This window comes from Amblyomma mixtum, chromosome 6 (assembly GCF_055824585.1).
Source record: "Amblyomma mixtum isolate Tamu chromosome 6, ASM5582458v1, whole genome shotgun sequence".
Lineage (NCBI taxonomy): Eukaryota > Metazoa > Arthropoda > Arachnida > Ixodida > Ixodidae > Amblyomma > Amblyomma mixtum.
Window position 1 is genome coordinate 88,630,106 of NC_143017.1, and position 27,392 is coordinate 88,657,497.

At 48.4% G+C, this 27,392-nt stretch overlaps 1 protein-coding gene across 1 annotated transcript in view; it reads left to right on the plus strand.

Moving 5' to 3' along the window:
• The first annotated feature begins 1,750 nt into the window (after positions 1-1,750).
• Positions 1,751-27,392, plus strand: part of LOC149339621 (uncharacterized) — a 180,913-nt gene continuing 155,271 nt past the window's right edge. The window contains exons 1-3 of the mRNA XM_089550957.1: positions 1,751-1,905; positions 7,618-7,701; positions 21,980-22,325. Of these exons, the coding sequence (XP_089407083.1) occupies positions 1,751-1,905; positions 7,618-7,701; positions 21,980-22,325 (585 nt within the window). The remainder of the gene's footprint in view (positions 1,906-7,617; positions 7,702-21,979; positions 22,326-27,392) is intronic.

Below are 27,392 nucleotides of genomic sequence, written 5' to 3' on the forward strand. Positions count from 1 at the left end.
TTTTTGTTTGCTTAGTTTTCTTTTAAAAGCCTCGTCCTAAGAGAAGAGAAGCAGCGACAGGACGGCGTATCGAGGGGGATCCACCTGATTTGTTTTCTGAATTCTGGGTAGCATTTCCTTTACCGTTGTCAAGGTGATGCCACAACAAACGACGTTCTTCAGCCGCAGTCATTATTTCATTCACGCAATGAACATAGCGGCTGCTGTTCAGCTTTCATCCAAACGCTTCACCTTTTCTGGCTGCTTCGTCTTTTGTGTGAAAATACAAGAAACGAAGGTTTATTCTCGCGAGTGACTGCGGCATTTCGGAACGAAAGCTACACGCCATTTCATAACAGGCATTGTGGCATTAACGTGCACTCTAAACACGAATACGCCTATATGGGAGTAAAATGGGAGTATGCTGTCCTCTGTTCAGAGTGTAGTACATAGTTCAGCCGCAAAGAGGAATTAAAATTGAAGACACATGGATAAGACGAACCGAAAAGATAATCCATTTAAAAAGTGACCAGCAAGTAGAATGCTTTCATTAAATAGTTAAAAAAAACGTGTCTGGTTCAATTTCATTCGAAATATAAGACAAGTGTGCGCGAAACATGTTCAGATCCCTAGTGCACATTCTGGTAATAACAGGCTGATAGATCAAGTGGTGGTGCACCAATTTTTCATTCGACAGACGAATGATTGTAGCCCAGGCTTGCTTCTCATTTCATTGGCTTATTGATGGATCGCTAGTGACGGCGTTATCGGAAGAGACGCAGCAAAGAATTGGTCTTGGAACCTAGTCTATAATTTCGTACTTAAAAATTCCGCTAAAATCAGCACATTGACAAAATCATCTGTGGTCCAAAAACAGAGACAGGGGTCTGTTTGCCTCAGAAAAGAAAAAAAAATTAATTGTGAATGGTCACCCTTCTAGCTGTCAGCTCAAGGCTGAGTTTTTCTTCCCAGGATGACTGGCAAACAAGTAAAAGGTCTTTGCCTCGGCCTGTTGGCCATCGCCCGCACTGATGATTACTGGTGGCGGCTGCCCAAGCCAAATTCTAATTATCCCAGCTAACAGCACCAGCTGCAACTATAATCACTTTTAGACCGGCGTGGTAACCAGCATATTAATCAAAAAAGGGCGCAAAGCAACGAAGGCTGTAGTTTGCTATGTGAAGAAGGAAGAGAATGAGAGTGAAGGAGTGAGGGGGAAATGGGGACTGAACGGTTGCCTGCCTTCGAAAACCAAGAAGCAAATGGTCGGTTCGGGCACAAAGCGCACGCGAACTGGTAAGAGCGCCGACGTCGTCCGGAAGGAGCTAAACGCAGCAATCAAGGCCGCCTCCGTCGTTGTCCGAGCGACAGCGAGAGAGAGACGCCGCGGCGCCGTCGACAACCACGTGACCACGTCGCACTCGGAACCCGGCGGCGGCCGCGGTTGGTTGGCTCCAGACGCGGCAGGCGCGAGAGGAAGGAAGGGCCCTTCTCCCCCTAAAACGAATCCCAAAAGCAGCGGCAGCAACGCGAGCGACTGCCGTGCGCAATGATGAATGTGTCTGGCGGTACCATTTGTGCAGCCGCCGCGCCTATTGTTCCGGCAACCGTGCAGGGACGCTGGCCGATCGTTGGCGCGTCGGTTGTACACTCTGGCGGCGGCAGGAAAGGCCGGTCTAATGCGCGGACGTGCCTCGCGACGTGCCCCGAAAGGACAAACAGTGTGTCGCAGTGGTCGCGCGGGGAGAAGAGATGTTCGCCAACCTGAGAAATGGCGACGCGACAAGGGGGAGAACAAGATAGGGACCGCTGGGCGCGAGCACGGCACTGTCCCCCGTTCGCATCAGAAAACCATGAGTCCTCTCTGGCCCGACCGTGCGCACTGCGGGGGCTGCGGAAGTGGGACGAGCTGGTGCCAGATATCGAGTATGCTGCGCGCACCGGGGTGGCGCGGTGTTACGCCAGAAGGCGCTGTGACGGGGCTTGCACCGACAGCGATCCGCCATCCTGCATGCAGCCAGCTGCCGGCTGGGTTTGCCAACCGATTGGTTTCTTGTTGTGTCGTCACCATGTGTGTGTATAGGCTCGCCGTGTCGGTTTGCGATGATCAAATCTCTACTCTATGCCCCGCTGGGTCAGGGACGCGTACGGCAGAAAACTCTTTAAGTGCTGAGGGCACTTTCTGTGAGTTTTATTCTTCGCTAATTCTGGTCCGTTATATATACATGAGAAAAGGTTATTTTAATTGCACGTGACGCATCATTCATACCTGAAATTTGCTATTTGTATCGCTTTTTCTCCTGCCACGCATATATCTGCAGGGTCCCTCCTAGCTGCAATCACTTTAAAATGCCTCGGCAATGACTGTGCCCATTGTGTCAGCACGTCAGTGAAAATATGTGACAGGCAGTGACGACAGCTTCGTGGTGATAACAAAATCCCATTGTTGTGACCTTTAGTTTTCTCATTGGTTTAGTCATGCGGATTGTGTAATCGTCTGGCAGCTACTGTCGGATACAACTCAAGAACGCGGCGGGTTTTCCACGTCAAAGGACACCCTTCCAGCTAATGGCGCCGGCCGATTCCCTACTGCCTGCTAGTGTGACAATGCAAGGAGTGGCAGGTGAAAGAGAATGGTACCCTCTCTGCATTGTCGCGCCGCTCTCTGCATTTTAACTCTAGCAGGTTCATGAGAACCGGTCGACACCATTGGCTTGAAGGGGTTTCTTAGACGGGGAAAAGAAGCTTCGTTCTTGAATTTTATCCGACTATGCGGTCTAATGACAACCCCCCCTTATAAAAATGGTCTATAGACAGTCTATACACTTCTTATTGACTCTATTGACTTCCTATAGATATTGCTTTTTGTCTGTTCATAGCCTATAGACTCTCTATAGACGAAAGTCTACTAAAAGTGTATGCCCATAAATCTATAGATTGTCTATAGACTGTCTATGGCATTTGTATTGCCTATAGACTTTTGTCTATAGACAGTCTATAGACTTTATAGACAGAAGTCTATAGACTGTCTAAAACTTTTGTTGTAAGGGCCGTACGGTGCGTGTGTGTAAGAGATGTAATTAGATGGCACTAGGACCTTAGATTGTAATTCAAACTCCCAAGTACGACATGACCTGACATAGGCAGATCCTCTGCTGTCCTTCGTAAAGGATATCACGTGACATAAAACTTGTGCTGGAGGACATAGCTGCTTTGCTTTCATGTGTTGTTTGCCTGGAATGCTTCCTTGTCTTTATTTTTCCTTTTTGTGCTTGTAATTTGAATCTTTCGTATCGCTTTTGAGACTTTCTACCAATTATCGCACTTCGGGGCAAGGCACGTATTTTTTTTTTCTTTTGCAAAGTGAACTTTTCAACTCCTCGGGCTTGTTTGTCCTGTTGTTTTGTTTTTTGTTTTGATTTTTTTTTTCTGCGCATGTGTGAAGGAACGAACGTTCGAGCCAGGCAGGAGGCGCTTTCTACGAGTTGCGCCTTGCGGGGAAAAAAGATACAAAGGACGCCGCGTGCGCTTTCCGCTGCACCGCTGCAAAGGGCTAAAAAGCGTAAATCATGTGCGCCTAGCTTTTCCCTCCCTGTCTCTCTGTACTTTGTTCCCTTCGCACGCGTGACTTCTTCCAGTGCTTTAGGTGAACGTCTTGTTTACGAACGCTGAACTTGGCGTGTTAAAGATCGGGGGAAAAATATTTGCAAAAAAAAAAAGCACAAGAAGAAACAGACATCTTCCCTTCCCTTGGGCGAGCCTTCTTCTACTCATCCCATCCACGTTCCCTTTCTGTCTTTATTGTCAGGCGCCCTCCAAGCTGTTGCTCGCGTGGTCTTCGCCACCCGGGGGTTGCTTGCTGTGCTGTTCTTAGTCGGTTCCATCTGCGTGAAAAACAAAAAAACAAAGGGAAGAGTGAACTTAAAAGCAATCGCCAACGCTTCTCCCCCCCTCCACTTGCTTTCCCCAGCATTTGGCTCGCTTACAGGACTTCCTAAAAAAGCCATCTTTGGCCACTAAACTCACCGTGGCCGTTCAAAGTTTATTTTTTTCCTTGACGACCACGCCCCGCAGCCTTCTTTTTCAGTTACGTTTTTTTTTATACTTTTTCTTCGCTTCCCACTGTTATACACAGGGGTGGCAGCAAAACAGCAGGGGATGGAAGGGTTGTGGAAAAAAAATGCCGTGACGGAGAGAGTGAAACGGTCCGAAGGAGTGCTTTTTTTTTCTGCTCAGTCGCAGCTATTGTCATTCTCCGTGGCGGACATGTGAACAAGAGCGTGAAAAATTATCCGGGCATCCCAGACGCAAAGTCTAAGCGGGCACAGACGGGTAAGGAAATGAACTGTCAGGATACGCGGCCGGGCAAAAAAAAAGAGATAGAGAGAGAGAAAGAAACACTACACTGCGACCACTTTGATCCCTTCCACCACCGAGCGACACAAGGCAGTCTCTTGGTGGCGCGCCGCTCTGAGGTCTTTTTGCTGCCCTCTGTTTCGTTTTCTTTTATTTTTTTTATCCCAGTAGCTGCGGGAAAAGACTTTTCCCTACCACTGTTTCCAAAAGAAAAAGGGAGCCAAAACCTGGTTTCCTGGGGTTAAATGTCATTTAGTTGCTTAGGCCTTCTTAGAAGAGATGCACCTCTGAAAAACCATGCATTCTTTCTTTCCCCCTTCTTGTTTCTTTACTTCTTCTCGGGTCGGGGGGCTTGAAATTCTCCGAACACCTTCTTCCCGTGCATTTTTTTTTTTTCATGAGACGGCGAGTTTCTGTCGCACTTCCGGCACTCCTCATTCGGTGCCGGTGTGTTCGTGTTGTGGCCTCGTTGCTCACGACTCCTTCTCAGTCGCGTGGTTTTCGAGGATTTCGAAGGCAGAAGCGAAATATGGGCGCTGCCGGCCGACAGCTCCCGTTCGGCTGGTGGAATTGAGTGAATTGCGCTCGTGGGCCGGTGCCTCATTCAGTATCACCTCTGCCTTGCCTGAAGGACCGGCGAGCGGTCATCGGGGCTTCAATTCTCGCCGGAGGCGCAGAAGCCGGACAGGTTAGTGCATTGTGACAGGACGATGGATGCATGCTGCCTCTGGCTTTGCTTACTATCATTTAAACTGGCACTTATTTTTGTCCAGTTAAATTAAGTTTATTTTTCTTGACTCATGCGGGGAATATTTGCCCGCTTTTAGCGGGATCTCAATATGGGACAATTGAGAATGCAAGAAATGTCGACAAGCATTCTTGTAAAAACGACTACGCGCCGGATAAGAACCGTTGAACATATATATTACTCCGAACGTGGAGTAATGAAACGTCGGTGTTGGATTAAATCTTTAAGTTGAGTGCTCTGGGGCCCAGGGGATGAACAGGCGTGCTTCAAGGCTTGTTTGTATATTGGGCGTCCATTGGCCATGGCCCCGCTCATACTCCCGCTGAGGCGTTGTTATTTTCGTTCCTTTGAGGAATACGCGCTTTGCGCTTTTACGGCGGCCTCTTCGGTACAGCTGTTGCCTGGGTATTCAAGATTAACAACAAAACCAACCGCCCCTATGAGCATTTATACTATCCGCCTGAGGTGTATATAAATGGCTTATTAATAGCCGAAAAGAAAATGCCAACCATAGATAGGCATTCAAACTGCGTTTAATAAACCACCATTATTTTGTGACGACTAAAACGCTGACTTAACAAATAAGTCAACAAACAAGGATGCATTTAGACGAGCGCGAACAAAAATTATCTGATTCTGGAATCGGAAAGAGCCCCAGTATAATTGAATGGAAAGAAAAACGCGGGCACAAATTCCCTGCTTATAGTCCGGTCTTTCTTTCTCCCTCGTTCTCATTACAGCGCTCAAATGAAGTGAAAATGACCGCTCGCGTCGCTCTCGTTAGCGAAGTACACGTAAAGCGCGAACCCTCTCCTCCAACAAACACTCGATATTTTCCGCATTCTGAAGATAATATACACGGTGTGTGCCTCCTCCCGTGCGCATAAACGCACGCACGCACTCTCAACTACAACACGTGATATGCAGCAGCACACAGCATTGCGCAGCGGTTTTCACCCTCGGACCCAATTGTTCCTCGCCCCTTTCGCGATGGTCTGCGCGCTATCGAGTCTGTTCCGGGCAGGCCGCCGGCGGCCATTAACACAATTGGGGTGTCCCGCGCACAAGCGGTCCGACGCGGCCGCGCTCTTCCATTCCGCGACGCAAATCGAATTACGCTTATCGGGAATAATTATCGCCCCCGCGACCCTCCTCGTCCTTCCTGCCCGTATATATAGCTGCTTATATGCACGGCGGCGTTCGAACCCGAGCTGACTTTTATAGCCGCCGTGGAGGCTGCAGTAGACATTCGCGGCAACCGCTGGTCGCCAATTCGCGTCGCTCGACTCCGCGTGACGCGTTTGTCCCTGTCCTACATAGCGGTTGATCGATTCCCGTGACGTCTACGCGTAAATGGGGAATAACGCGATTGTGCTAAATTAAGCAGTAAGTAGGAGGAGGTTGGGGGGGGGGGGGGGGGGGGGGGGTGCTGGTTGCTCGTGTTGGTATGCGCCGGTTTCTAAACTATTCTTGCTCGGGCTTCGCGGCTGCTGAGATAATCTCTGGGTATTAGCTATCTGTCACGCTTCTAATGAGTGGCAGACCACATTGTGTTGGCTTCAGCAATTCTAGGTTGGTGCCTTCCTTGTAGCGTTTTGTGTCCTAACCCTCCTTATGTAAAGCTGTGCGTGGCGTAGCGTAGATAGTGCGTCCTTGTAGCACCGACAACAGATCACTTTTTATGCGAAGCATACTAGCCGCACAACCGAGCTCTTCCTTGCTGCGCCGCGCGCGGCCGCGTAGCTACCACTTGACCTACATCGGCGCCCCACGTGATATGACGTCACAACAGCTGTTAAAGCTGGGGCTCAACTCGTGCGCTCGCTTGCGGACGCGCAGCCTCCGCCGGCGGTATGCTTCGCATCCTAGGCTTAACCATAAGCTAAGCCAGGCCATTTTTTTTCTTTGTATGAAATACACCTCTCTTCCTTAAGTCGGGTGTTCATTTACTGAATACCAGGGAAAGAGAATATTCGGATGATCAGTTTTGCACTAACAAACACGACAATTAATACCATATCATATCTCATTTTATTCCAACCTGCCTTTGCGTTGTTCCGGACTTCCTTAAATTTGCCCACTGCAGTTTATTTAGAAATTTAATGGCCCTTGCTACTCCTATTGATTTTTCAGTGCAGAAGTTTCAGTGTAATAGCGACACGTGGCGTCAAAGGTGGAAAATATTTTTCACATCGGCATTGTGACATACAACCTCGGCGTTTGACTTGGTTTTTGGTTCCACTATGGCCGGATGCAGGCAATATCACAGCATGTATTCATTACGTTTTTCTCCCGATAAGAAAGTTAGTTCTTTGTAGCGACTGATGTTGTCATTATCGCGGTTACTCTACAAGCTATATGCGTGGCCGGTAAACAAAACAAAAAAATTAATTTAGGCTTGTTTTCGTTGCATAGTGCGCGTTCTATCGATCCCAACGCGATTGGATTCACCTAAAGCTCAATTCAGAGAGAACCTTGTCGAAAGAAAAAATAGTGTTCCGAAGCTCATGTCCTTGCGGTTGTTCCCGTTATAGTCGCCGTCAATTCAGCGGCCAATTCTCCGAGCTGTATAGCTCAGTGCGCGACGACAGCGACACCAACGACGGGGGAGGGGACACGTGAGTAGCCACATTTAGCCCAGATTCCTTCCTTAAAACAAACAGCGCACACGACACTCACGAGTCGGACGAAGCTGGGAAGAAGAGCCCTCGGAAGGGTCGAATCCCATACAGGAACCAGCGCGACCAAGCAGGCAGGCAGGCAGCGAGTGTGTCGAAAGGACATTTGGCCCGCTTTTAGCCCGTTCGCCGCCCGCGCAGGCACGTAGATTGAGGAGAGAAGGAAAGAACAGGAAAAAGGGAAAGGCAGCAAAAAGGACTTCTAGCTCCTGAAGCGGCGGCAATAGACTTAGCAGCTGATTCTCAGCTGATGCGGGGTGATCAATAAGGGGTGCCCATTCCACGGCCGGAAGTCCATTACGCTGGGATGATCACGATCAACCGAGGCCTAGCGCACGCGCGGAAAGTGCTACGTAAGGGTGCGCTTTTTTGTTCTTTCTTCTTGCGTTCTTTGCGCTGCTGCGAGACAATTATTACTCGCTGCAGCTTCCAGGGCGTGTGCCATCCCTCATGATGGCCGCTCCCGCCGGCCCGAGACTCTGTCGGCCGATCGATGCTCCAGAGTCGCGCGCGCGGCCGCCGCCGTGTCAAGGGCTGGGCTCAATCTGCGCCTTCTACACAAACGGTCGAGCGGTGCTCTTTCCCCCCTCTTCCATCGCCTCCTTTCTTCGCGCCTCCTAATCTCCTCCTCTCCATCGAGGCCGCTCCTCCATCGACGCTTCCGTCTCCCGGCTTGTACGTATACCTACTCGCCGTTCATCCGGCCATTCACGTGTTTGCTATCGAGGGCGACAACGGAAGTAGCTTGTTCTTGGTTGAACCTAACGAGGCGTATATTTGCGTGCGCTGCGTGCGATGCCGGGTTGTTTAAAGACTAAGAGAACTACTTGCAATAGTTTCGCCTTTGTATGGTGTGTACTGATGATTACCGTTACCGTGAACACGGTTGCGCGTCTTTTTCTTTTTTTTTTTGCGCGCACCACATCTTTACGACGTCCCCCGCGTCGCCTGATGTAGACCGCGTCATCTGCTACGCATTCTTTCCTGATATCGGCGAAGGTCTCTTGAATATCGGGATATATTATCAAGGTAGTATCGAAAAACACGCACTCGCGTGTTCGCGGTAACGGTGACCGCCATTAAGCGACAGCGGCCTGCATGCTCGACCCCATGCGTTATTCGCGGAAATGTTCGTCGGTATAGCTGAGAAGAAACAATCGTTACACACTCGGGTACAACTCAAGTAGGGCACAACTCAAGAACGAAGCGGCGAATGCCCCTCAAAGCAGCCCCTCCAGCCAATGGCGTTTAACGATTCTTCTCTCCCCCCTTGACCGATCCCCGTGTACCTGGTAGCGTGATATCGCTGGGAGTGGCAAATGAATGGGATTAGCCACGGCTTTATTGGATCAACCGCAGCGTCATGAAAATTGTTCGACGCCATTGGCTGGAGGTTCTCCTTTGAGGGGCGTCAGCCACTCCGTTCTTAAGCTGCATGCGAATACAAATAGAACCTCCTGATCTCGCGCTCACCACTGGAGCAAATCAGTTGCTTAGCCGTGTATTGCGGCCAAAAGGAGGCGGAATATGAAATGGGCAATAGCTGTGGCTGCCTTCAAGGTAATGGTAACTGTGTTGCACGAGAGTGCGTCAGCAGAGCGGCTATTCAGCACGTCAAAGTGCACATTCAAACCAGGCGAAAATTTCGGCTCCCACTTAGAACCTAAGCTGTCTCTGCAGTGTAACGAAGTGAGATCTGAAACGCTTTAGGAGCTGCGTCCACTGTGCTCCTTGTTTTTCAGGAAATTAAAAACGAATTAAAAGTAATTTCAATCATTTACTCTAATTATTTATAATGTAATGTCATTGCTTTTTGATAGCATTAGAAGGCAATGCAAGTTAATCACATTTTCATGCATGGAAGGAGTACTGTAATTTAATTACTGCTTACAAGTAATTTTGTCATGTATGGAAATGAATTTACCGCAGCGCAAGAGAGCTAAAATTGAAATGCATGAATGCAAAAGAAGTTAAAGGTGAGATGAAGCATTTACCGATTTTGCCTGAGATCTGCTTCGCTTGCTCACATGAAACCAAAATAAAAGGTCAAACGCCAATGCAGAGCTTTTTCTTCGTGTGCCTCGTATTTCTGCCAATTTTATAAAAAGTTGTGACGTCGGTAATTAGATGAAAATATATCTCATAAAATGTGTCATTAAAGTCCTGAAAAATATCCGCAGGGCACCATTATACTCCACTGCGCTGTATGCAGCGAGGTGTAGTTAGGGCATATACTATCGTAAAAAAAATCTATGTGTAGTATTAGAAGAAATATTGCATTCATGGTCTGAGATCGCACTTGTTCGCAAACAACCACATCTAAGGAAAACTCGGGCATTCATACATTACGTTTACCGGCCTGTGAAACTGAATACAGAAAGCGCGTAATAAGAGCATCTGCTTAATTATATTTATATTTACTATGCTGAGTGAATAACTTAATGTCTTATATGAATGCAGATAATCGCTCGTTGATCTGACTATCCGCGGGCCTGAGCGCATTCATTTGTTCTTCACGTGTTCAAACCTTTTCGGGCATCTGGGTAAGATCAATTATATGCGCTAGCCCTCGGGTAACTTTCACATAACTTACAGCAACTCCTGCCTCCAACCAACGAGCGCCAATTATGTTTCGCACCGTCGTAATTTCATGGCCAGTTGCATAATAGATGCCACTGTTCCAGCTACCCTGCTCGCGAAAGAAACGCCAAAATAAGCTGAACCATTCCTGCGAACCACGCGTGCATAACCTTACGCAAGAAGCTTGCCACGCGGCTCCTCATGCGGTGGACTTGTTTCTTCTCCTATGTGTCGTGTTAATGTTGATGCGTTGCGCCTATTAAGGCGAAAGCCTTTAATGGCTCATACTGATTGGTTTGCTTTGTTGGGGTTTAACGTCCCAAAGCGACTGATGCTATGAGAGACGCCGGTAATGGCTCATACTGACATGTCGCCTGTTAGCAGAGGGTGTCACACCTTTGCCAGCGTGTTAACTCGAGAACTAAAAAAGATAGCAGAAAACGGATTGTTGCTTCAGATTGAGGAGGACAAAAATGAATCTAGAAGCCACGTTCGATGACTGTAGAACAATTAGTTAATTAATTACAGTCAAAAATGTCAAAATTGCGTCGAAATAACGCAGATGTCGATATAGCCACGGGAACGGTGCCGCGTCACATCCACCGGAAATCGTCATGGCATAGTGAAAATTGTCACAGAAAGGTCGGATAAACACCGGATTTGTTTAAAATTAGATGGAAAAATGTGTAGTTAAGCGTAATTAACACTTAAGATCCCGAAAGATGTATAATATGGGTATCGATATAGTCACGGGAACGATGTGACGTCACATCCACCGGAAGTCGTCACGGCATAGTGTCCTCGGCTTTCGCCTCTCAATACTGTAGTTGCCAAAGTGTCCTCGCAATTTTATTTACGGTCCGTGCAGTCCAGAAAACGCTCGCAATCTGAGCCGTCGTCCAGGGACGCCAACGGGCTTCTCACTTGCTTTACCGCTGACATGAGCACAACTATATATAGAGTATGGTCTGCATGGTCTGGACTGTATGGTCTGGACTGTACACAATCTGAACTGCATGGTCTTTCGAAAGAGATTTAGAGGTCACACAGTCCTGGACAGAATACTATTTGCATGGTGACTTTAGTTAGACAACTATATGACCGTGGCTTGCGTTTTGGTCACATTGAATATAAAATGATAAAGTGTGTGTTTTCATTATTCAAACCACACCTAAAGGCAACATTTATTGTGTCAGCGATGACTGGCAGTATAACTGAGCACTTTTTTTATGCACTCCTCCCTGGTTGTGGGCGCTTCTAGGGTGATCTCTTTAAGGTACTAATTTCGTAAGGAATTACGATGTGGTCTCAAATATTTCTGTGCAACATTAGCTGGCATCCTACCTATCGCATGCAACGCCTATCACGAGCTTGACAGTTATTGGCCCTATCTAGTGCTTAGCATTTCTGGCGTACTAACAACTTCAAGGATTCTGCCTCTAATTTGGCATCAGCTACAGATTCTGCTGCAGTGCTGCCACAACGGTGAAACAAGGTATATTCGATGTGATATAATAAATATTGCCTGGTTAACATGTGCATATGAACGAATAAATATAAAAAAATCGATGCTTTTTTTTCAGTGTGGGCGTGCCGTTCTCTTTGCCCCTTTTTAATGAACATTGGCTAATTTCGTAAGGAATTACGCTAAGAAGAAAATGGACCTGAAGAGGAAGAACTGTCAATCAGTGAATTTAGTCAGGAGCCCGTTTTTATTTTGTTATTGTTTTTATGCGTGTGATGCAAGAGCGCATATAGCGGTGGAGGAGGGATATCAGGGAGGGCGACCGCTACGCAAGCACCACTTCCACCGATTCATCACCATCCTCACTAGCCGTACCGAACAACGGAGTGAATTTATTCAGAAAAAGTAAAATAATAATCCTGCTGCCTTCATTGCATGTTCAATTTATATACGTGAGATCTACTGCAGCAGGCTAACAGGCCTTTTAAGCATGTTAGTACAACATTTCTTTCAACATTTTGCGGAACCGCTTCGGACACACGCACACAAATGAAAACAGACAATTTCGGTCAATTGCAGCAAAGTATCGGACGCGTCCTTTTAAACGTTGTCATCATCACCTGCCTTTATATGCATTAATACTTCCTGGTTTTGCAGCGGAATCAAATCTGTAGTAGTACGAATGATAACTATTGCGACCGCATGAGGGCTGGACCTGAATGCTGGCGAACAAAGAGCATGTGTATGCGTGAGCATTCAGTTGTTTTTGTTCGGAGAGAAAAAAATATTTCACGATTAGGCGCACGCACGAGTGCACCTTTGCACTTCCGCAAAGAATATATGTGCACCGGAGCAAAGGAAGAACAGATTGATACCTGCGCAGGTCCACTTGTGTGAACGAACGGAGGGACAAAAATTAGCACATATTGCAATGGAAGACCAGAAACCGGAAACAGATCGACCTCACGTCGAGAGACTAGGCACGGAAAGGTCACGGTGCAACCGTTCATTGCATTAAAACACACTATACCGGGTGTCCCAGCTAACTTGAACCAAGGGTTTAAAAATGAAATATTGGGGTCAGGAGAGTGAAACTACCTGCATATTGGTGACAGGCATTTGGCGCACCACAGGAAATTTTTTGTATTGCAATTACTTAACTAGTAATTAAAATAATTTTTTTTAAATTTTTAATATTGACTTTAGACACTAAGTGTGATTCGCAAAGTTGGAGAGCACTTTCAGAAACCCCCATTCCATTATTCGCCATAAAGAAAACCTTACGTGTACCTCTTTTTTCGAGCTCGAAAGAAAGCCCGCGAAATACAAAAAAAACCACGTGACGAGCGCATTCGCGCGCCGCGATCGTGCTGCTCTCAACCGTGCTTTCAGTGAACGAAATCAGCTCCGGTATTCATTCGGCGGCCCCGTTTCAGAGGCAGGCCGATATCTTGGTGGTGGTTTCTTCGGCCGTGTCAGCCAGTTCGCGCGTGACGGTGTAAATTGCAGCGAGTGCGCTGCGCTTTGCAGTCGCGATAAAGACTGCCAAGCTCGAAGTTTTCAAATGAGAGGAGTTTTATTTGCCAGTTGCAAAGAAAATAAAAGTGGCGGTTTATGGCTTGGCTGTGCGGCGATGACAGCCGTGGCATGCGGTTGTCCTGACTCCATTTCATTTCGGTTTCTTACCAATTATAAAAAGTGCTCGAATAGGTCACCTTGTGCGACGATACAGCTATGGCATCTTGTAACCAAATCAGCCGTTGCATTTCGTATGACAGCCTCAGGCATGTTTAAACAGACTTCCGTTATTTTGTCTTTAAGGTCTTGCGGTGTGGAAGTTGGTGTGCTGTACACCTTGTCCTTGATATGACCCCACAAAAAGTAGTCCAGAGGTGTCATATCAGGAGACCTGGCTGGCCAGTTCACGGGACCTAGTCGTCCTATCCATTTCTGCGGGAACGCTGCGTCGAGCCAGGTCCGAGCCTTGGCGCTGCTGTGCGCGGGGGCGCCATCGTGTTGAAACCACACATTTGTGGCCCTGGCGAGCGGTAGATCCGAAAGGAAGTCGTCAACGGGTCCTCTGAGGATATCATTGGTGTAGCGATCTGCTGTCAGCGTCTGGTCGAAAAACACAGGCCCGATCAAACTACCGTCGAAAAGTCCACACCAAACACTAAATGACCACTGGTACTGGTGCTGCGTCTGTAAAACCCAGTAGGGATTTGAATCGCTCCAGTAATGAGCATTGTGCAGGTTCACCTGTGAATTGCGCGAAAAACTAGCTTCGTCACTCCATATCACTTTGTTCAAAAAATCCGGGTCGTCCTGCATCTTTATCAGAATCCAATTAGCAAAATCGGTCCTGTTTTGGAAGTCCCGTGGCAACAGATTTTGATGAAGCTGTACGTGGTACGGATGCAGGCGGTGTTTGCGCAGTATTCGCCAAACTGATGACCTGGAGACTCCGGTATCCTCGCTCACGCTGCGCACGCTTGCTTGGGGTTCCAGAGCGAACAGCGATAAAATATGCGTCTCGAAGTCCTCGTCAAAAACAGGTGCTCTGTGTCGTGTGGACGTAAAACTGCCCATCCGTCGCAGCGTCTCGAAGGCACGCAGGATCGTTACTGAACTTGGCCGCCTGCCTGGGTGCCATTGTTGCATAAGGTCTGCAGCGCGCCTTCTGTTCCCATGACATGCACCTAGAGCCAGAACCATGTCTGCTTTCTCTTCATTTGTAAACGGCATGTCTGCAGTGCTAGTAATCACTACACCAAAGATTCAGTCTCGCATGAGAGTGGCATAAGAAGAGCACACGACAAACTGTGCTTCACCGCTGCTTCCAGCTTTCAAAATCCTCATTAGGAAACTGCAACACACAGCCGCCAACACCTCGCGGCGAAACATTATTCCCTGTATTTCTCTTTTGCTTCTGAGTGACAAAGCAGACTCGCCATCTCAGTATCTTATCAGATTGGGACTAAGTCGTCGTCGCCGGGTGCCAACTAGCTGACGCGGACGAAAAACCCCCGCCAAGATATCGGCCTGCCGCTGCAACGGGGCCGTCGAATAAAGGCCGGAGCTGATTTCGTTCACTGAAAGCACGGTTGAGAGCAGCACGATCGCGACGCGCAAATGTGCTCGTCACGTGATTTTTTTTGTATTTCGCGGGCTTTCTTTCGAGCTCGGAAAAAGAGGTACACGTAAGGTTTTCTTTATGGCGAATAATGGAATGCGGGTTTCTGAAAGTGCTCTCCAACTTTGCGAATCACATTTAGTGTCTAAAGTCAATATTAAAAAATTTAAAAAAATTATCTTAATTACTAGTTAAGTAATTGCGATACAAAAAATTTCCCGTGGTGCGCCAAATGCCTATCACCAATATGCAGGTAGTTTCACTCTCCTGACTCCAATATTTCATTTTTAAACCCTTGGTTCAAGTTAGCTGGGACACCCGGTATATAATGAAAGCTGAGTAGTCCGTTCTGCGTTCATCGATTTATGTGCTATCGCCCGCGTGTAGCGTTACAGTGAATGGTTCATGTAGGGGAATAGGGGGCATGGAAAATTCTGCACGGGCGCTTTCCCACATAACATTATTTCCCAAGACAAGATGGCCGACAATTCGTTTACAGGTGAAACAAAGCAAGAATGACTAGATTTTTTTTATTCTTATAAAATACGTTTCATATATTATATCCACACCCTTTGCGCCTTCCTGCAGCCCTCAAAGTTTTTTTATACAGGTGCCGGCCATCCTGATTCCGGAAACATAGTTATGTGGAAAAGCCCACTTGGTGAATTTTGCACATCCCTATTGTCTATCACCGGCGGACCCCTCAAGAAATCAAAGCAATAGCTTCTTTTATCAAGTGCTTTTTTATATCTTCGTTGTTATAGGCGAACGGCGGCTTGCATGAGTCGTTGCGTAGGTGCTTCGGAGCAATCCGTTGTCATTCTTTGCTCTCGGCGTCAAAATGTCGCGCATCTGGATTGTAGTTTCGCCTTTTCCAAGTCATGACACCAATTCCGGCTCTGACGACCAGAAATATTGAGAGCTGGCATTTGCCTTCCCTACCACCATTTTTGTATCTTCCGGACTATTAAAAAGATTACACTTTTTACTCTAATGTTGACTGCGAGTGTATAGCTCCACTATAGCGTGAGTACTTTCTTGAGATTTAGTACTTCCCACACTTCTGTTCCATCGCCTGTTATCTGCGGGTAGTGAAAAAACAATGGTCCGAGGGTGACGCAAGCAAGCCCGCTGCTTTTGTCAGAAGTGATAGCCGGGTGAAATAAAGAAAAGAAACGCAAAACAAAAGCACGGACGTGTTGTGAAGCAAGGTATAGGCTGGTTGGCGGGCCCGGCGGGCGCAGGGGACACCGGGAGCGGCGGCGTCAGCCGAGGGGGACGTCCAATCAGCGCGTGTCACAGACGAGTGCGCCCCTGAAGTGGCCGCCGTCTCCCACGGCGAAGTCACCTGAGCGTGAAGTTGGTGCGCTCTGCCGGGCTCGGCTGGGCGGAGGCTGCACCGCGCAGAGCTTGGCTGGCTTTGCTGTCCCGTGAGCTGCACTTGCCACCTCCGAACGATAAAAAAAGAAAAAGTAACGAAAAATCACAAAAAGAACAGCTTTAAGGAAGAAAAAGCGTAGTGAAACAGAGTGGCGCAAGGAATTAGCATCAATAACGACACCCAGGGTGTCATGTGTCCCCGCTGCGGGGATATTTTATAGCGGATCCACGCCCCGGACAGAGACGATTCGGCGGAAGCACTGTCTCGTGTCTCGCCGAAGCCACCAGTGGCGCGGAAGCTCCGGCCGCTCTAATTTATGTCGGCCGAGGTGCGCCGACTTCTTTCTCTCCCAGCCTTCCAAGTGGGAGGTCGAACTGTTGCGCTCGCTTCGTTCGAAGAATAAATAAATAAATTATGCTTTTTCAAAGACAAGAAGGCGTGGCTTTGCTTGCGTGCGTTCTGAGACAACTTGTGCGTGAGGAACACTATAGTAAACATTTCGATTAATGTGAGCAGTACTGTTCTTGCAATAATCTGTAAAGACAGACAGTGGTATAACTGCTACGGCTGCATTGTGAGAACGCACCAATGGGGTATATAGAGCTTAGTCGCGGTACATCATTGTGCCCATGCAGTTTGTGCCTTGGCGTCATTGTTTAGCGCTTAATAGGCTACGCAGCGTACGGCTTCGACTACTGATGGCGGCCTGCTAGCAACCGCGTAAGGTGGCAGCTCTATCATCGAATTAACTACAAGATACACGTACTATACGTCGCCCCAAATATTTCTGTGCATTATTAACTGGCATCCTACCTATCGTACGCAAGGCCTATCACGAGTTTCACAACCATTGGCCCAATCTAGTGGTTAACATTTCTGGCGTACTAACAACTTTAAGGGTTTTGCCTCTAATTTGGCATCAGTTACAGATTCTACTTCAGTACTGACACAACGGTGAAACAGGGTATAGGTGATGTGATATATTAAATATTTCCTCATTAACATGTGCCTATGAATGAATACAAATGAAAAAAAAAACACGCTTTCTTTTTTTTTTTCAGTTCGGGCGTGCCGTTCTGTTTCCCCTTTTCTAATGAACACTGCAATCATGCTATCACGGATTTAGCCAGATAGATATAGCGTTTTGAAGACACCACATACAAAAAGCGACTCTGTCGTCCAAAGGATGTTTTCTTTGCCTAGGTTTCGTTCGCGAAACTATTATTGGCTTGTTGCCATCACATTTTCTTTACTAACTTGCGTACAGCAGAAGGAAACTGACGTTAACATATGCTTTTGCTTGGTTTGCTCATCATCGTATCCCTAGGTCTGCCAGTATGTTCACCAAATACTTTCTTCTAGTGACCTTGATATGACAGGTGCAAAAGTTCACTGAAAAGGGTTTGAGTGTGCTTGCAATAGCAAGTGCACTCCCGCGGAAGAATACACCCAAAGCCAAAGGGCTGTGACTACGATATAATCTAATTCGACCAAACTCATTGTGGTCATAATCACACGCTTTTGCCGCGGTGGCTCAGTGGTTATGGCACTCGGCTGCTGACCCGAAAGACGCGGGTTCGATATCGGCCGCGGCGGTCGAATTTCGATGGCGGCGAAATTGTAGAGGCCGTGTACTGTGCGATGTCAGTGCACGTTAAAGAACCCCAAGTGGTCTAAATTTCCGGAGCCCTTCTCTAAGGCGTCCCCATAGCCTGGAGTCCCTTTGGGGCGTTAAACCCCCATAAACCAAACCAATCACAGAAATGACCTTCAGACCAATCACCGCGTACCTACTTCGCGGTGAACTTCAATGCTAGCGGTGAATTTACTTGACGAAAGCGGAAGACGAACTCGCACTCCTGGAAAGACGGTAAATACAAGGCTGCCGGCTATTCGCCAGCATCCTCTCTCGCAGCGACGCAGTCGTGCAATTACCACTCGTTTTCCTTCCACCCAGCGTGAAGTTCGTCATTACGACACGATGAGAAAGCGAGGAAGAAGAATTGCGCTCCTCGCTCGCGCCTCTCGAAAACTTTCTGCGGACGCCGTCGGGTGCAAACTGGGGCGCGTAAACATGCCACCCCGTTCCTGGCCCCCCGTCCTCTGACGCTGCTCCTTTCCGCGCGCTCGAGCGGGCGCCCAATTCCCCTTCCTGCTTTGTATTTCTCTTTTTCGCCCGCGGAGAACAAGACGAAGCCCTCATCCTTGTCTCGGCGCATGCATCTTGCACAAGCAGAAGCAGCAGCGGCAGAAAGAGCGGCGGCCAGACGAGGCGGGAAAGGGGGTGTGGACTTGGCCCGGGGCCAAACTCAACCGTTCCTGCGCTGCCGCCGTCGGTGGTGCCCCCCGGCCGCCAGAAGCGCTGCCTGGTCTGCTGTTCAGTTCGCCTCGCCGCCGACGCCGCCGCTGCAACTCCGTGCGCCTTGCCTCTTCCGCGGCAGCGGCGGTAATTTCCCTTGCGCCGAATTATAATCCCTAGGGGCTGAGAGAGAGAGAGGCAATGGGCAAGGGGACTCAGCCTCCAGCAAGACCAAGCATTGCTTTGGATATAGGCGCCCTAGAAGAAGAAGAGAGCGACGGACACGCTTCTTTTTCCATCTTCAAAATAAAGAAGAAAGCCTTACCTCAGCGTGAACTCAGCGGAGAGAAGATGAAGCAAAGGAGAGCGGGGAAGATGGAGGGGGGGGGGGGGGGTGCAACGCAAAGGCGACGGCGGCGGCCGACGAGTGAGGAACGAGGGCTGAGGGGGAAGCACGTCGTTCATCTCTGTCAAGAATTCCGGCCGGGCCCTCCTCGGCTGCCGCTCTCAGCCGCCGCCAGCGAAGGAGACCGAGGAGGAAAAGCAGGGGTTACAGCGTGAGTGGGTAGAGGCGAGGGTTTCTGAAAGACGCGGAGAGGAGGGGGATGGTGGCGCACATAGCGAAGGGGAGTCAAATCTCCACGTTCAAGATTATCAAGCGCCGACGAACGCGGCCGATGACGAATGGCGCCCGGCGCAGGCCCATGCATCAAATGCGGAAAGAAGGGCCGGTCGGCCAGCGCCGTCGCAAGGCGCGCGCGCTCTCTGCGTGGAGGCACGGCGCAACACAGCCGCCTCCTACCCTGCGAGGCTCCGGCTTCCATCTTGCGGTGGCGGGCGGCGTCGGCGTCTTCCGAGGCAGCGGCGAATGCGTCGATCTGTGGGGCATCTCGCATGTTTGGTTCCTTCTGCCCCTGTGCATGAGCGTCCTCCCCAGCCGAAGCGGCGCCAGCGCGCGAATCCACGCGTGCCAACGAAGCGGGTCATTATCCTCACCGCTAAACGCTGTTCCGTGCCCGCTCCGGCTTGCCTCCGCACACGCGCGCGATGGAGCGTGCGAAGTTCAAGGCTACGCAAATCTACCGCGTATTCGAAGTTTGCTTCAGTTACGGGCGTCAACAATTAAGGCGTCCACTTTCTTCTTTGCTACACACCACTCTGCCAGGCCGGTGACAAGATCTCTGAAAATACTTATCTGTCCCGACGTTTTTGCAGTCCACGAGTTGAGAACATGCTTTGCTCTTGTTCCTGTGAGCGAACATGAATATGTTGGTGCTTCTAACTTAATCATAGTCGACTCAGAATTTCGCCAGCTGGTATTTGTGTTGAAGGGCATCTGCAACCTTCAGGCAGGCTCTGGATCTGGCAGCAAAAGCCACAGCTAACGACTTCTGCAGATGAATTCATGCACAGCCCGCATGAATCTTCAACTAACAGATGTCTCGCAATTATATATTAGGAGACTCAAAAATATGGCCTGTTCGCCGTGATCATTAGAATTTCCTCACTGCGTACACCAGAATTGCACGCTGTCCACACATTACTCTTTTTCCTCCACTTCCGGACGTCCGCAACTTGGAAAGCCAGAGGCGCCGCTCCTGCTAGCGCATAGATTTATTCCTCGCAAAGCGGGTGTCTCCATGGTTTACGATATCAGGCTCGCGGGCGATGAGAGCGAGCGCGCAAGAAAAAGACACATCCCCGAAGCGCCGTCGCCGCCACTCCATTACTTGGCGCGGTGTCTTCAGGGGGGCGCCGTTGCCGGCGGGTGTCAGCGTGATTACGACGGAGCGCGCAATTTGAGCAGGGTTCGCGTCGGCGAGCCGTCCGTGCACGCCAAGACGAATGGCGAAACGCGAGATCAGCCAGAGCGGACAGGTAACCCGAAGCCACCGCGGCAAATGCAGGGGGAGGTAGGAGGGTGGGTTAGCGCTTCAGGGTCGACGCACCAGGGCGCGCTCCTGCTGCTTGAAGGGCGAGCTCACCTCTCTGCCTCGCGCGATCACCGCCAAGGCCCTTCCCTTCCCGCTCCGTCTCTTTGCTTACGACCCTAACACGCCCTAACGTAGTATAACCAGTTCGGTTAGGAATGGTTAGAGGCGCTTTTCGCTCGATAAACCATATACCAGCCCGCGCCGCCGCGAGCTACGCCCGTCTAACGAGCACGCAATTTCCTCCTCACCGCGTGTTGGAAGAGCCAGTTGAGTGGTCTGTTCGTTGTACATGTAGGCCTCTCGCATTCAGTGCTTCCCGATGATGTCTTATTTCGCCTGCGTGCTATCAGTTCGTTATCGGCTGTATTTCTTGAGCATGTAAAAACAGCGAGAAACTGGAATGACAAGCCTCTCTTCAGTTCGGACCAAATGTCTTCTACTTTTTCCGCTTGCTTTCTGGTGTTTAGCGATAAGCGTAAGCGTGTATTGATGCTGCCGCAGTCCACGCAGGAAACCGACTCACGTTTACGCAAGCTGGTTTTCGCCATTACGCTGTCAACAGACTGCGAGCTGCCAGCATGAGACATCGGAGTTTCAGCGTTTAATCTAATCATAATCACTGCACACCCTGCACGTCCACTTCGAGTGGCTCTTTCGTCAGGAGTTGAACTTGCCGAGGCAACTGAACCATCGCCACAAGGACTCATTCATATTCTCGGCGCGTAGTACGTACGCGCTTGCAGCTCTTTCGTGCCTGCTCACTGGGACGGAACGAGTTACAATACCGCATCCGTTTCAGCCGCGCGCCGTGTCACGGGCACGACGGTGTCGTATATCTAAGCCGCGATATTCCGTAGACCCTGTCAGCCAAGATGAATTGTGCAACCACAGGAACCCCGCCGTGGAATCGTATATCAGCGTGTGAAAGGCACAAAGTGCTGACGGTTTCATGTTTACGTTAGCGTCGCAAGCGCGCAACCGTGGAGCCCGCAAGGAAACCTCTATGTCGTATTATGCCTCTCCTCCCTGCCGTTTTGACGACGGCGTCAGAGAACCGTCCCGACTGCAGAACAACGGGACATGTGCACGGTTCGGTTTTTCGCCCTTTTCTCCGGCCGTACCCACCACTGCGAGTGCGAGAAATTGCCAAATAAAAAATAAAAAACGGCGAGAACGAGAAGGAAATCCGCGCCAACGGTGAACGTCGGTTCTTCGCCCGGGGCGGGCCGGCAGAGGAGTCCCCCTTCCAGAACCGCGCGCCTTGAGTGGGCCCGAGAGGCAAAGAGGGGCAGGAGTTTGCACAAACGCGCACTCACAGAGCTAAACTATCAATACCCCAAACGACCGACCCCCCCGCCTTCCGCGCCGGCCGTTCTCCGCTCGCTATTCCCCGACGCGGGGGCCTCTTCCTTCCCTTCCTTCTGAGAGCGCTGCTCCGCCGCCCCGCTGCCGCCGCTTCTGACCCCATTCCGCTCAAGTTTCACCCGGCGCAGGAAGCACCTGCGCTCTGGACAGCCGCTGCTTTTGGACAGCTCGCCTCAACCCGCGCACAGTTTTCGCCTCGAACTTGGCCGACGCGTGAGAAAAAACCGGCGCGCACCGACGCCAGCGTCGTCCAGGGCTGCAGCAGCCAGTACAGCGGCGGCGGCGCGCGCGCCATTTTCCTCCTCTCCTGCGTCCTCCGCCGGGACTCCCCGCGCACCGCCATCTTGGAATCGGCGCCTGCGTTCTCCGAGCGAAGTCGAGTGACTTTTGCGACATCTACAGCTCAGGTAAATGTGTACACCTTTCACTGATCCCCCCGAGTTCGAGCCGAGCGTCATGGGTGTTTCGAACGGCAGCGAACGGCTTTCGATCGCCCCGAGTTGGCCGCTGTTCCGTCGGCGCCTGAAGCCGCGTCCGTTGCCGGCCGGCTCCGAGTCGAGATCATGGCGTCGCGCTGTGCCCATGCTCTTTTTGTTGTTCGGCGTCGGTAGGAGCGCGCTTTTTGAGCTGTGTTGCGCGCACTTCTGCCTGCACTGCGATGAACACTGCTTGCTTGAATAAAGGATTGCACGAATCTTACGTGACTTCTGTGAATAACGCGTGTTTACAACTTTGCCGCGAAGTTAAAAGCACTTTACTGTCAGCTTGAGAGGAACTTGAGCCCGTGGCATGGGCGTCCGGAAGGGGGGGCAAGGGGGGGCGGTTGCCCCCCCTTGGAATTACGGATATTATTTATGCACTAGTAGAAAACAACTACATAGCTGCCGCCTCCCCCATAACCGGCCATCGGGTGCACCCCCCTGGAAAAAGTTCTGCGGACGCCCTTGGCCCGTGGTGTTTGCTACTGTGGCGTTGGGCTTTGCGATAAAAAAAAAAAAAAAAGTATAGGGATGGGAGAGTTCAAAGCGCTCACCAGTTGTGGCTTTAATTCGAATAACGTAGTTTGTGTTTACGTTACCATTTCTACATCTATAAAGAGTGTGTCGCAAACATTTATTTTTCATTTTAGTTGGCTTTTTTATTTCTGTTACTGGGTCGCTTCTTTTGATTCTAGCATTTTGAGAAGTGCCTTTGTAATTTATCAGTCAGAATATGATGTTGATTTCTTCCTTTTCACATTTTTACGTGGTCGTTGTAGGAAACGTCTGTGAAAAGTGAGAAACTCATGATATAAATATTCTGCACTATATCTTGCTTTTAGTTACCATTCGTTTTCTTTCACAATAATGTCAATGATCTATACAGATAATTTGTTTTAATGTCAGCAAGCGTTGCACAAACAAGCATTTTTCGGCGAATCTAACGTTATTTTATTATCTGTTTAATATTGATGGCAGCTGATGACGCAGGTGTCGATTTCCTTTCGCCACACGTGGTGTACGAGGCCTTCCATAAATTCCTAGCTGCCTACTTCTGCATATAGAGAAGGAACAGCTTCGACGTCCGTTAGGAAGGCCGCAAAATAAAACAAAAATAATAATGCCTGGTCGGCACCGCCTGCTGACTTGTTTTCGAAGACGTCCTCTTTCGGGTAAATGTACGGTTGTCTTGTCTACTCATTTTTCTCCTTTACGCTGCGATACTAATTCACATTCAGAATTTTTTTTTTCTAATGCGTTAGTTCGCCAGCAATGCTACGAACGTTTTCGTCGCACGTTTGTGCTCTCGGCGGTTGTTTCATTTCATTTCATTTCATTTATTTTACCCTCAGGGCTTTCGCATTACAGAGGGGGTGGGACAGTGAAGAAAACAATACATAGATCAAAAACAGGGCTATATATACGAACAATATTTAAAGATCCTAGAGACATAGGACGAAAACATTGAGAACAAAAGTACAGGAGTAAAAAGAAATAAATAAAAGGATTACAAAAAAAAAAAACTTATGTAGTCTATATATGAGTAAACAACATATCACAATTGGTCTGATTCTAACAGTGCGAGTAATTTGCTTTTAAAACGCGCAGTGTCGCTAACACAGGTGGCTGTGGGTGAAATATTATTCCAGTCACGACATGTTTTAGGGAGGAAGGAATTAGAGCAGGTCACTGTGCGGCAGTGTGGAACAGCTACTTTTTGATTGTGGTCTATGCGAGGCGAGATGAAAGATGGTGCCTTTACACAGATGGCTTTCAGGCAAGGATTGTGATAGTAAATTTTATGGAAGAGGCAAATGCGTGATAGCTTACGGCGAGTGGAGAGTGGATGCGAGTGGATGCTATTTCTCATCGCGAGTGTTCCGCTTTCCCTGAAGAGTCTTGTATACTAAATTAGGCTTTAGGCTTTTATGCTGATCTTTAATATACCTATATGCAAAGGCTGACTTCCCCACCACTTTATTATTATTTTACTGCCATATAAATTACTGTTCACTAATTTGGGCCACAATGACGAAAAAAAACAACATTCAAACCCTGCTCCTTCCTCAAAAAAAGCACTTCGTTGTCATACTTGATAAAAGCAGATTTGAACGAGAAAAGGCGCAATTTTTTCGTATACTGTAAGATTTCACTATAAAATATATCTGCAGTTCTCCCGTCCGCAGGCTTGCATTTTTTTTTGCTGTTTTTTCATCATTAAAAGCGTTCCCCAGTGGTTTTCTATGGCAGTCTTAACTGCTTGATGTGAACAATGGAAACACTATAAAAGAAATATTTTGCTATATATCAGAAGAATGGACCATTATACTCTATTGTCGATACCAAGACCTTACAGTTTTCCAATATTCAAAATTTTTGTTTAAAAATGTTGCACATGTTTCAAATGTGTGCTGCTTACATCCATCTGCACCACTATTAACGCGATATAACAGAATTAGAGTTAAAAGAATATATGAGCTTCGTCTGCTGTAGTCTTACTTATTTTGTAATGGAAAGTTGCCGATTAAGTTATAAATTATATTGCAGTTAGAAAGACAAGAAAGTTATTCGCGCACCTGTGTATATCGCATAGGTGGCCAATGCCACGTCGGCGCACTAATTACATGTTGCACTCACTCAGGTACAACTTACATTTTTAATGAATAAATCTCCGCATGAAAATATTGAATTAAGCAAACAGAAAACAAATGCTCGACCACTTTGCAAGAGATGCGAGATTTTGTCCAAATATTGCTATTAACTGAATTTTCATTGCTGTTCAATGTTTCTGTCCTCTGCGCTTTATTAATAAAATTTATTTGCAGTGTTATTCCAAAATGAACCTAATTGCAGCAGTGTAATAGACGGTATGTCAATGCAGTAAAGTGCAGTTAAGTTAAAGCACACTACCATGTGCGAAAATGTGTGCATATGTGTTCACTGTTTTGCTCAGTGTTTATGTTCGACTGCTCTTTACGCTCGTCAGGCGCCCTCAAGCTGTCAGGGACAGACTTTTCGCGTGATAGCGCTTCATCTCATCGTTGGAAATAAAACACTGATTATTTTAAATGAGTAAAATTTAACGGCTTGAAGTTCGAAGTTTACGTTAGAATTTCTTTCTGTCTTATTTCATAATAAACTCAATCCCCCCCACCCCCTCCCACACACACACACACTTACATTATGCTTACTTACATTACGCTGCTACACAAACTCGGCATCACCACCGTACTTATCTAACGCCTGTATTCGCTAAAACGGACCCATGTTCTGGTTTTTTGTGCGCACAATAACAGATTGTAATCAGATAATTAAACCGTTTACTCGTGATGTCTAACCAACTAGTGCGCTATTTGTGCTTTTTGTTCTTTGCTGTGTCGCTTGTTGTCATTTGACTAACTTGTATGCCATCTTGGACATGGTGTCCGCAGTATTTATAAGTGAATGAAAAAAATGAACGTGCCGATTAAAACCCTTTTTTGTCTGCCGGCTTTAAGAAGTGTTGTTATGGTCCGTGCTTTCCTGTCGCTCTTGGTCTCCTCTGGTAACGTATAGATATGCCGCCATTAAAAATAGACCGTAAAAAAAGGCATGCTTCTGAGGGTCATGGGGGAAACTAGAGTGACAGCGATACGTCCGCAAAACGCGAGCATGTATTTTGAACCTATGGATTATAAGCAGAGCTCAACGGTTATGGCATAAAGAAAAAAAGCTAGTAAAAGCCTTACTTGACCTTGTCTTGAAGGGGGACAAAATACTCGAGCCGTATTCGCCATTCCGTATTGCATCTCGAATAGTTCGTGCCATTTGAGGTGAAATTACGACAGAAACAGCGCGCTTCCTGTGAAGGCTGTCACAGCGCCTGGGATGGCGTGGCGTTTATGTGCTCTGTTCATTCGCTCAGCTTGTGAAATCGTTGTTCCTGTGTGCCATTTGACATGTTTGCTACCTCTAGAACTGGTCATTTCAGGGGAAATCGTCGCTCCTGAGTAACATACATTACATTACTGCTATCTTCAAACGTTGTCATTTAATTACCGTTGCTCCGCTGTCACCAGTAATGTGGTCGATTTGGGATAAGGTCGAAACAGAATATCTTTATTAAGTGTGGATATCTAAGTCCATCTACCCCGTTTTTAAGTTTCAAATTAAGTTGATATCGTCGTTCTCTCCCACATATTTTCACGAGTTACAAATACCTGCTTGTTTTCTATAATTACACCGCCTTTTATGGCACTTAGTGGTGGAGGGGGGTTCGGCAGGGGCCATGCATATTCATCACAAACACTGCAGTAGCAGTGGCTTTACCACATACGGATATAGTGAAACACAGGCGAATAAGGGAGATCTCTTACTGGTTGTTAAGTATGCGCTCCACGCTGAGGTGCTTGTCGTATAGGTTATCCTTTTTTCAACACGAATTGAATTGAACTTATACAGCAGAAAGGCCCCACGACTGGCACGTGCTTTCGCTCGTGTAAATTCTCAGATAGACCCATAATTTACACTCCGTGGGTGGGCTGGATAAGCGCAGAAGCCTTGCGTACAGCCGAGAGAAAAGAAAATCCGCTCATCGTTCATGAACGGCACACACTACGAAAACGGAATACCGATGGCTGAAGCCACCTCGCGACACGTGCCTCGTTACCATAGCCTCGAGAATCGAGTAAAAAGAAAACAACAAAAACACCCACTGCACAAGCCCGTAGCGAAAAACTGTGTCTAAGGCAGGGTTACGAAGAAGCCTTTCCTCCAGGCGTATCCGTGTGTGCGCGCGCGCGGACATTAGTCACTGTTCAGGGCGGCGGTGTTAATATTTATTTAAAGGCGCCGTATTGATCGCGCCGCGCGCGCTGTCAACTGAAAGGTCTCTGCTCTGCGCCACGCGTTCCTCCCCGGCTGTTGGGAGTCTGTGCGAAGTTCAATTTGCGCAAGGTAAGAGTTATGGGCCCGTCGTTTCCACGTCCGACCGTGTCTTCTGCCGGGGAAGAGCAC